Below are 12092 nucleotides of genomic sequence, written 5' to 3' on the forward strand. Positions count from 1 at the left end.
ACTGAATATGTATTTCTATTTGAAAAAGGAACTTGTAGTCTAGGTTACAGCGATGCTTTATGCAGTCACAATTAGGTGAACTATTGGGTAAGTAGATCACCTTTGGAAGGAAGCAGTGGAAAGATTGGATGTGGTCAACTGGAAATTCTATTAGGAGTGTGAATAATATAATAAGATGGACACACACACACACACACACACACACACACACACACACACACACACACACACACACACACACACACACACACACACACACACACACACACACACACACACACACACACACAGATGGACCCGCGCGTTCCTGCAGAGTGTGCTGTTCTGGGCCCCATAAATCTCAGGAGATTCCCCAGGCCTCCGAGGTCCCCTTTGATTGTTAATAAGCTGAGAAAGCACCGCTGTTGAGACTAATTCCTCCATAAACACTTATTGAGGGAAGGGTGGTGGCCATACACACACACACACACACACAGATTAAGACTGAGGGTTAAACATCTTGGGACCGACCTCTCTGAAGCTTGCACTAAGAGGGTTCAGGCTCTGGGCTCTGTAAAGCGCCTAGAGACAATTGTATTGTTATGGCGCTATTTAAATAAAATTGAATTGAATTGAATTGAATTGAATTGAAGCGCCACAGCATCAAATTCTCACTCTTATTGCTAATACATTGTTAGATTCTGAATAGCGTGTATTTATTATTAAACCTTCAATAGAGTTTTCAGCTTGCAGTTGCCAACTGATGTTTATAGTTATTTATATTGTTGCACAAATGAACATATGAAGGTTCTAGAAGGTTCTTCCTAGATCTGGGGTCTAGCTGGACCACATCACTTGGCTGTAATGAGAAACAAAACCCATTTCATATCTAGAAGTATATCCCCCTCACCTCACCCTGTCCACTGTCATGAAACAGGAAGAAAGGACTTGGAGTTTCATCTGGTCACGAACGCTCTGTGGGAATCTTGTAACAATAAACAGCTTGTGCAATGATGACCTTTAGTTTTATTATAAGGTGTGATAAACACAGAAATGGTACGAAATATATTAAAAAGGGAACCCTACAAACTGCATTTCCCATGAATCTTTAGTGTGTGTATATATATATAAATATACTACATTTCCCATGAATCTTTAGTGTATATATATATAAATATACTACATTTACTATGAATCTTTAGTGTGTATATATAGAAATATACTACATTTACCATGAATCTTTATTGTGTGTATATATAGAAATACTACATTTACCATGAATCTTTAGTGTATATATATATATAAATATACTACATTTACTATGAATCTTTAGTGTATATATATATAAATATACTACATTTCCCATGAATCTTTAGTGTATATATATATAAATATACTACATTTACCAGGATTTTTTAGTGTAAACCTAAACTTTATATATACAGTATATGGATGATACAGATTATTTTCCAAACCATCCAACTAGTCAATTAATCAAAGGGATAAGATTGCTGGTTGCATATGAAGCTGTAAGAACCGTGTAATCATCAATTCTTCAATTGGGCTTACGTTTGTGGTGTTTAGTTTCTGGTACTAATATTTGACCTTCCTGTTTCCGAACCCTCTTCCAACCACACACACACCACACCAGGTGAGAGCAGAGGACAGCGATGAAGACTTTGAGGAGGTTCCGGAGAAGGAGGGATTTGAGCCGCACATCCTGGATGACCTGCGTGAGGAGTACGGTACGTTTACTCAGGAGGGCTTTGAGCCGCACGCTCTTGATGACCTGCGTGAGGAGTACGGTACGTTTACCCAGGTGGCAGGAGGCACAGACCTCCAAAGTAAAGTCAACAGACAGCTGCTACAAAGCAATAAGGGCACGTGCAGCCGTGAGCAGGGCCACACCACTGGGGATGAAACGACTAAACTTGACATCAATTGGTCTGTGACTAATGAATGATTAGGACAACAAGCACCATGTTTTTTTATCAGATTTCTGTAGTTGGACCTCTTCTGCTTGTCCTCCTCAATGTCTTGTTTCTCAATGCTGATTGGACATTTGGACCATTCTTCCAGACTTAACGTTTGTGAAAGTTCGGTCCACCATACTGGTATTTTTCACTAGTTTTGAATATTGTTGTGCCACTTTTAGGAGTAGAGATGAACAGTATTAAATGATAACAGTAGAATGGAATATTTCTCCTCTGCTATTTTACTTATCTAGATATGCTTCAATCAAGGGTTTTTTACATGTATGATCTGTCCTTAGATTACTGTGGTTTCGGTGTGGACTTTATTTGTTCGCTGTTAAATATCTCTCCTACCTACAGGCAGTAGTGCAGTTTCGGATTACAGTCAAGATTTTGTTGTGCGCTGTTAAGGAATATGAATTGATTGACTGATTCATAAAATGATAGTCTTCGCAAAACATTCCTGAACAAAATGTGAGGATTTGTATGCATAGATTCTCTTCTTGAATAATAGTTACACTGAACACTTGTGTCTAATTGTATAATTACTACAATTAGTCTCACTTTGGAATGTTTATTGAATATCTTCAACTACACTGTGGTGGATTGATTAGCGGTGTAATATAATGGGTTAAATGTTAGTTATTCTAAAATCAATAGTTTAATGTATCCTGAACCACTTAACATTTTGACTTTAACTACATTACAACTATTCAATTTGAGCTTTTGACACTTTCTGGCTTTGTACAAACAAAGTTTTCTGGAGGTTTTGTAGAAAGTATTATTTCGAGTAGGGTTAGGGTTGGTAGGCCTACAGATCTGTTTGGGTGGGATGAGATGGAGATGGAGATGACCCAAAATCATCATCATCATCATCATTGTTTATTCAGGGAGAATTGACTGAGCACAGGGCTCTTTTGCAGCAATGCCCTGATTGAGGCTACATAGTACAGAAGAACAATAAATAAACAAAACAAAACAAAACAGACTAAATAAATTTAAAAAAACACATTAAACAACTCAGAAATTAAGTATAAAAAAATTAAATAAAATTAGATTTTAAAAAGTAGATTCTTTTCTTTAGTTTTTAAAACTCAATGGAGAATTGGACCATTTTTCAATATCCAAGACGATGGCAAATCTAATAAAGCGGTTTTAAGCCAATTTCAGGGTGCGGGGTGCAGTGAACTTGGCTCAACCCAAGCAATCAGAAGACATTTTGAAATTCGATTCTTATTCATGTGTTACAAAAGGTATGACCGTACATGCAAGTCCATTCGGATGTGTTGCTGGTGCTAGAAATGATCTCAGTGAGTGTCATTAAACTATGAGCTGTAGGGTTCTATAAGTCAGTACATTCAAACGTGCACGTCTCACAAGCATTCATTTACTACCTTCAATCTGCCGCCGGAGAGCTCCTTCCTCTCACAGAACACAAGGAGAAAACATCTGTTTTGGGCTGTTCTTTAGAAATGTATCTTTTGACTTGAATAATCCTGTGCTATCTCTCCCATGGCAAGTTCTTTTCTCCTTTCTCGTCTTTTTTCATGCATTCTGTCCGTCTTGATCTCTTTTGTTTGTTTTTTGTATCTCCATGGAGACACTGGATTGGCACGCTCCTCTTCTCTCAAGTGCCTAAACTGGTTATTTAACAAATAAGCAAATTAACTGGAAAACCAGATTGGTTACCAGATTTATCATTTTGAAATGGTTTACAGTGCTCCTAATTTTTAGAATTGTTCTTCCTTAAATCAGTGTTTGTAATCAGAAGAAAAAAAACAGTTCTATCTCTCTCTTTCCCTTTCTCTCTTTCTACTTTAATTCATTTCCTGGGTTCCTTTTTTTTCTCCATTTCTGTCTTTTTTACGACTGATATGTTATCTATCCCTTTATCCCAAGCATTCCTGCCAGGGACGTTATCTCCGTCCAAAATTTACATTTTAATTACAAGGCCCGCTGAACCTTCCGGAAATCAATACCCCTGCCATCGGCATACTCAACTGTGTATCTACTCCATTTCCTGCTATTGATTGATCTCTTTAACACCTGCAACTCTTTATTGCTTGAGACAAATAGCGACCATTTTGGTAAATCTGAACAGAAAAAGAAAAGGATTTGGCGATATTTTACCACGGTTCCCCGACAAGGTGTTGGCGAATGATGCAGTATGTCTCTGAGATAGAGTGGAGCAGGAGCAGGAGCAGGAGCAGCAGGCAGCGGCCTTAGAGAAACTGCTAAGTGTAAATGGTATCATACATTCCCCCCTTTCTCCAGTGGAATCAATATCAGCTCTATGCAGACCCGACAGTTTGTTTTCCTCTCTCTCTTTTCTGCATTTCTCAATGCTCTGCTATTTTATATCATTTACAAGAAGAAAAAAAAACACTTCAGACATGCACAGACCTACATTCTGGTTGAACTGACTCTTCGGCATGAAGCTGGCAGGCTGTATTTGTGGTGAGTCCAGGGTCCATGGCTTTGGGTGTCCAATGCTCTGACTACTTATTAACACGTATCCAATCATGTTTAGCCACAGGGCAGAGAGAACGGAGTCATGGTACCCACATACTTCAGATCCACAGATGCATCCCATGCTCCATGGTACCCACATAATCTCCATGGCACCCACGTAATCTCCATGGTAGCCACATAATCTCCATGGTAGCCACTTAATCTCCATGGTACCCACGTAATCTCCATGGTAGCCACGTAATCTCCATGGCACCCACGTAATCTCCATGGTAGCCACGTAATCTCCATGGTAGCCACGTAATCTCCATGGTAGCCACGTAATCTCCATGGTACCCACATAATCTCCATGGTAGCCACGTAATCTCCATGGTACCCACATAATCTCCATGGTACCCACATAATCTCCATGGTAGCCACGTAATCTCCATGGTACCCACATAATCTCCATGGTACCCACATAATCTCCATGGTACCCACGTAATCTCCATGGTACCCACATACTTCAGATCCACAGATGCATCTTCCATTCATCATATTTTTGGTGTCATACTTTTTAAACAGCTGCAGAAGAAATGAGTAGAAATAAAAATTCTGTCTTGTTGTGATCACTATGATGAACAGAAAAATCACTTTCAGTAGAGAATACTAATATTATACTAATAATAAATACTATATTAATAATAGGAATACTAATATTGTACTAATAATAAATACTATAATAATAATAGGAATACTAATATTATACTAATTACATACTAAAATACTAATATTATACTAATTACATACTAAAATACTAATATTATACTAATTACATACTAATATTCTTTATGATGGATAACCCAGGTCAGAACAGATTGTACAGTCACAGCATAGACATATGATTCTTGTCTTATAAGCATCTTATTGGTTGTTTGTAAAAAAAAAAAAAAGAATAAATAAGAACTTTTTTTGTGCTGTCAATTAAATGGAATTCATCATTTAAAATTGAAAGAATATATATATTTATTACACGGCTCTTCTTAAGGCTGTAGAATGCTCCATTCAATTGAATGGGGCTTCCCAACGTTCTGTGGTCAACTATTTTTCCATATTTGACCGTTGCTATGCATAATTGACCGCTGTCAAGGGAAGTGGCCTTTTTGCCTCGGATTCACGTCTTTCGTAGCACTCCGCAAGTAGTCCGGTAATTTATCAACCTCAGTGTATTCCGTTGCTTAGCGACGTCAGCTGATCTGATCTTGAGTTTCAGCTGACAGTTGAGCAGCTGCGTTCTAAAGAATGTTCAACGTCTTTGGCGAACTATTTCTCTGCTTTTTAACACCACGAATGGTAACAAATAAATTGTAATTAAAATAATATTATAAAAAGACACACTGTGTTAAGTTATTTTTTCGTTTTGGCAAGTACCCGTGTAATAAGCGGGATAATGTATAGAGCCCCTTCAGGGCGAAGCAACACCCTCCGCTTCGCGTCGGGGTGCTGTTCGCCCTGTCGGGGCTTATTTTCCCGATAATGACCGGCGTTCTATACATTATCCCTTACATATGATACTTGAGATTTTTAAATCAGTTCTAGCTTCTCCTTTTTTTAACAAATCCTACACATCTTCTCTGCATGTGTGTGTATATATTTATATATATATATACACGCATGTGCATCAGTGTTGACTGATGGTTAAAAAAATTAGTATGAAGCTCAAAGTGCACTCCCCAGATTGTTGGGGGGGTCTGGGGGTCTGGGGCGGGGTCATGCTGGGGGGTCTGGGGGCGGGATCATGCTGGGGGGTCTGGGGGCGGGATCATGCTGGGGGGTCTGGGGGCGTGGTCATGCTGGGGGGGGTATGGGGGCGGGGTCATGCTGGGGGCGGGGTCTGGGGGCATGCTCCCCATTAGACTTCTTTAAAAAAAAATAGGCCCTAAAATAGTGACTTTTGGTCAAGTGTGGAGACAAACTGAGATTGGAAAATAGATGCTCGACGTTGATGTCCTTCACCCAGCCCCACTCTCTCTCTCTCTCTCGTCTCATAAAGTGTCATCATACGCAAAGTGTACATGACAAATGACTCCCGACCTGTCTGTAGTATCCAAGAACAGGTTCCAATTAGATTTATACTTTCAAGCTACTTACTATTCAACGTTCCGCCTTCCAAATGTAATTGTGGAATAAAATGAAAGTAAAACCTGTAATATACGTAAATAAAGCGTCTGGAGACTTAGCACTCCGTTCTCTCTGCCCTGTGGCTAAACATCATCATCATCATCATCATCATTGTTTATTCAGGGAGAATTGACTCAGCACAGGGCTCTTTTGCAGCAATGCCCTGATTGAGGCTACACAATACATACAACAATAAATAAACAAACCATAACAAAACAAAACAGACAAAATAAATAAACAAAACACAGTAAACAACTCAGAAATTAAGTATAAAAAAAAAATTACATAAAAGTAAAAAGAATTAAATCAGAGAATCATTTAAAACAACAGCATTGAGGCACATCCTTAGCATCTAAAAGGCTCTTAAATTGGTTGACAGACAAATACTTGGATACTTAAATACTTACATGATTGGATACATGTGAATAAGTAGTCTGTCATTGGTTACCACTAAGTGGGTTGGTTACTTAGTTGGGACCTCTGTGATTGGTTAGTATTCGTGGGTCCCCACGTGGGGCAGAGGGTGGAAAATTCATTCATGGTTTTTTTTTTTTAGATCCTGCGTCATGGGCCAGGTGTGGGTGTGAATGTTATCGCTTCCAGCCAACTGGACTTTGGTACTGAAAGAAAGTGTTATATTTGCCGCAGCATCTTGTACTTTCTCAATGTTTTCATGTTTTCTTCCTGCAGGTGTATCCATCCTCAACGGGAATGGTTGTTCATTGTCTCACCTTGTTCTTGTCCGTCTCCTGGTGGGCCGCAACAAGAGGGCATTACTCTGTTATCTTGAGACGACTCTTAGAGGACTCTTGTTCGGTACAGTCTTCGAGAGCAGTGGTTATCAAACTTTTTGTCCGGGGACCCCATAAAATCCATTTGCCAAGTCTCGCGACCCCCCACACATTTTGACAGGATACTATAGGTCTAAATTCAGGTTCATCTTGAATGATGAGACTGCTTGCTGAGACAATATTAGTTTTCATTATCCACCCTGATGTAGAAAACACCATTTCCGATGGACTATACAGCATGTCAAAGCCTAATATGTTGATGCACAGGGCAGCAAGATCATTTGGCGACCCCCAAAAAACGTTTGGCGACCCCACTTGGGGTCCCGACCCCTAGTTTGAGAACCACTGTTCTAGAGGACAGTGGAGGTCTGTCATGCTACCTATCGCTAGGCAACAAGGCCATGGTATCCATGGAGTCTAATTAGAATAAGATACACGTGAGAACAGCGTCTTCTGCCTCTGTGTTTTTCACTTCACAGTGTGAGTGAATGATTTGGTGGATAAAACCACTTTCAACTCGTATAACTTTGTCCAGTCCTCCCTAACTTGTAACATCCAGGTTCCCTTATCCTGTCCTTGATGCCTCAGCCCCGCACCCCGTTTAGATCACAAAGTCTCTTTGTGCACAGAATAGTGTTAGTGTTGTGCAGGTGTTGTTTAATACCATGCTACTCCTAATTAAGAGACAGGACACACACACACACACACACACACACACACACACACGCAGGTGTTGTTTAATACCATGCTACTCCTGTGTGCACATTCCCAATGTCCCGATCATCTTGTCTTTGTCTCTCTTTATTGTTCATACATTTCTCTTCACCACAATCTAGCTAACGCATATTGAATCCACTTACACTTGTTGCCCTCTCACAGGCTAACCGTTAGCTATCGATGGCCCTCTCACAGGCTAACAGTTAGCTATCGATGGCTCTCTCACAGGCTAACAGTTAGCTATCGATGGCTCTCTCACTCTAGCAGTTAGCTATCGATGGCCCTCTCACAGGCTAACAGTTAGCTATCGATGGCCCTCTCACAGTTAGCTATTGATGGCTCTCTCACAGTTAGCTATCGATGGCTCTCTCACCGGCTAACAGTTAGCTATCGATGGCCCTCTCACAGTTAGCTATCGATGGCTCTCTCACAGTTAGCTATCGATGGCTCTCTCACAGTTAGCTATCGATGGCCCTGTCACTCTAACAGTTAGCTATCGATGGCTCTCTCACAGTTAGCTATCGATGGCCCTCTCTCAGTTAGCTATCGATGGCTCTCTCACTGGCTAACAGTTAGCTATCGATGGCCCTCTCACAGGCCAACAGTTAGCTATCGATGGCCCTCTCACAGGCCAACAGTTAGCTATCGATGGCCCTCTCACAGTTAGCTATCGATGGCCCTCTCTCACTCTCACAGTTAGCTATCGATGGCCCTCTCACAGTTAGCTATCGATGGCCCTCTCTCAGGCTAGCAGTTAGCTATCGATGGCTCTCCTACCAGTCGGGCTCGGTTCCCCATTCCAGATTGTTTTTCTGTATTTTTGACCGGCTTATTCAGTGTAGACATCTGAAAATATTTGTAGATGGCCACAAGTTCTAAAGGCTAAAGTTCTTCTTTTCCTCCCTGGTCAGTAGGTAAGATGAGAACCAAATTCTCCCAAAGAGTTTATTCATATTTTTAAAAGCAAAATTCCTGAAAAAAATGGGTGGGACAAACACCACTGTTTTGAATTTTGGGCTGGGATGTGTCCCACCGTTCCCCATCGTTTCGTTTCATTTCATGGGATTGTGACGTGACGTGACGTGGCGCCGCCTCGAGTGGCAGCCTGTCTTAGCAGCTCTCCGTTTACCGAGGCTGGACTGTTTTTATTTTTATTTTGTTGTTTGTTTGATTCCTATTCATATTCTTATTTTTGTTGTATGTCTGATTCCTATTCACTTCCCTGCACTCAAAGCACATTGTGTGTATGTCATTTAAATTTTATTTATGTTATTTTATTTTTTATTTATTGTCTGATTTTGATTTATGTTTGATATATACGTTAATGCCTTTTTTTTTAGGTTGTATAGCCTTTTTCACTCTGGCAGGGGGATTGCCAATGGAAACTAGCCTTTTGGCTACAATTGGGTGCATTTACATCTTAATGTTCATGAATGTACACTGTCCCTCTTGATCAAATAAACTAATTGATTGATTGATTGATTGTTTCATTCTGGTTATTATTCTATAGGTCTGGAGCCACTGGTGTCCACCTCAGTGTCGGCCGTGACACAAAAGCCTCCGAGACAACTGGCTACTAAACGTGTCCCTGTGGCCTCCTCACGTACCTCGCGTGCGAAGAGGAAGGCCGATGAGGAAGAACAGGACCCTACCAGTGCTGCTGCCACCCTGCGTATCCTCAAGCAGAGTCTCCCACCCACTGTGACTGACAGGTAAGTAACTTGATGTGCCAATTATAATGCCCAATACGCAGCTCTCATTTTCCCCAGCTTGTGGATGATCCATATTATTGTAGTAGTACTTGATGTCTCATCTGTGTTCTCGTCCCTGTGGTAGTTGTGTTGCATCCGGCAGCAGTAGCAGTGTGACGCCCACAGAGGTCGGAGAAGAAAAGAACGCCCCTGTGGTGCCGTTTGGTATCGACCTCTACTACTGGGGCAAGGAGCAGCCCACTGCTGGGAAGATCATCAAGTAGGACATCATCATGCAAACACTCAAACCATGCTTCAAAAAGATTATACAGTACCAGTCAAAAGTTTGGACACACCTTCTCATTTTTTGAGAAGTGTTTTCTTTACTTTTATTATTTTCTACACGGTAGATAACACTTTTTTTGTTTAGTACATCATTCCATATGTGTTCTTTCGTAGTTAAAATGTCTTCAGTATTAATCTACCATGTAGAAAATAATAAAAGTAAAGAAAACACTTCTCAGAAAAATTAAAGGTGTCCAAACTTTTGACTGGTACTGTATTCATTACACTTAAGTGAAACTTCATAAACAGTAAAACAGTTTTGTGTTTGTAAGACATTGATCAACTTTCAAGTACCAGTACACCTCCGACTGACCTCTGACCTTTGACCTCTGTGTGTCTGACCTATGACCTTTGTGTGTTTGACCTCTGACCTTTGTGTGTGTGTCCCAGGTACTCCTCCACGCATCAGTTCTGGGTGCCCAACGAGATGGAGGAAGAGGTGGTGAACGAAGAGCTTTCCGCTCAGATGAAGTCCCGCTGCATCACCTTCGCCGGTCGCTTCCAACCCGTGCAGCACAAGTGCAGAGCGCCTCTGCCTAACGGTGCTCTGTGTGAACGTCAGGATCGCTTGAAAGTAATTTCAGCCTAACGGTGCTCTGTGTGAACGGCAGGATCGCTTGAAAGTAATTTCAGCCTAACGGTGCTCTGTGTGAACGGCAGGATCGCTTGAAAGTAACTTCTCAACAAAGATTTAATGACGCATAGGAAGGTCTCTTTAAAGCCCAACTGCAGAACTTGTATAGGACTTTTTCAAAAGTAATCTTTCAACAAGTGTTAAAAGCAGTTGTAGCTATAGTTTACAGTCGCGTGGAAAGATCTGGAAAGATCTCTAAAAATGGATTTGATGTATTCCCCACCCAGTGTCCTTTCCATGGGAAGATTATCCCACGGGATGATTTAGGGAGGCCAGCGAAGCGAGAGGACGCAGAACGTCTGGAGAAGGAGAGGATGAAGCGCCAAGAAGAGCAGCCTGGTAAGAGATCCGATTTCAGAACACCTGCTCTATACTGTGTGTGTGTGTGTGTGTGTGTGTGTGAGGGACCGCTCGGTACACCTGCTCTATACTGTGTGTGTGTGTGTGTGTGTGTGTGTGTGTGTGTGTGTGTGTGTGGGACCGCTCGGTACACCTGCTCTATACTGCTTATGAGGGACCGCTCGGTACACCTGCTCTATAGTGTGTGTGTGTGTGTGTGTGTGTGTGTGTGTGAGGGAGCGCTCGGTACACCTGCTCTATAGTGTGTGTGTGTGTGTGTGTGTGTGTGTGGGAGCGCTCACTCGGTCACCCCACGTTATTGGGATGTGGAGACTACAGATAGAGGTGAAGAGGAAAAACCACGGGGCACGAGATGATGCGTTTCGTACAAAAGTATATATTTGTATTTATTTGGCTCCAACACCAAACATATATACAAAAACAAACAAACAAACAAACATAAATAAGTACTTAAACCGTACTCATAAAACTAGCTTACTAGTTTTAAACAGTATTCCAACAGTATTCCAACAGTATGTACTTCACCTCACATCAAACAAGTACTCCTTCTCTCCCACCCCTGCCAAAGGAATGAGGCATGCTTAAATAATGCTGCCCATTGGGCTAGATTGGACCAATAAGCTCCAATTGGACCTAACCATGTCAGTGGGGGGGTAACCCTCCCCGCATTAGTCCTATAGTATACACATAATACATTACATTAACAAATACATCAATCCACCACCAAGTTCACCAAGGTTCCCATAACGAAACATTTACCATATTTACACCTTTTAAACCCATGATATTAACAAACATGCATACCAAACGTCACATCAAACCCCCCTCGTGCCAATTCCCATCTCCCTCCCCTGTGGGACGTGGAGAAATACCTCTCCCTAGCGGCGAGCGCTTCCGCAAACAAACAGCAGAATTGGAGTGTAGGGTGAGACTGTGAGTATCTGTATGTATCAAATCAAATCAAATCAAACTT

At 41.3% G+C, this 12092-nt stretch overlaps 1 protein-coding gene across 5 annotated transcripts in view; it reads left to right on the forward strand.

The window, feature by feature from the left end:
• The window catches only part of uvssa (UV-stimulated scaffold protein A), a 46176-nt gene that overhangs the window by 27321 nt on the left and 6763 nt on the right, over positions 1–12092 (forward strand). For all 5 annotated transcript variants that reach the window (XM_031587496.1, XM_031587497.1, XM_031587498.1 and 2 more), the window contains 5 exons: positions 1631–1724; positions 9600–9801; positions 9926–10060; positions 10516–10699; positions 10987–11098. In XM_031587496.1, coding sequence (XP_031443356.1) covers positions 1631–1724; positions 9600–9801; positions 9926–10060; positions 10516–10699; positions 10987–11098 — 727 coding nt within the window. The remainder of the gene's footprint in view (positions 1–1630; positions 1725–9599; positions 9802–9925; positions 10061–10515; positions 10700–10986; positions 11099–12092) is intronic.

The sequence above is a fragment of the Clupea harengus genome, chromosome 20 (assembly GCF_900700415.2).
Source record: "Clupea harengus chromosome 20, Ch_v2.0.2, whole genome shotgun sequence".
NCBI lineage: Eukaryota > Metazoa > Chordata > Actinopteri > Clupeiformes > Clupeidae > Clupea > Clupea harengus.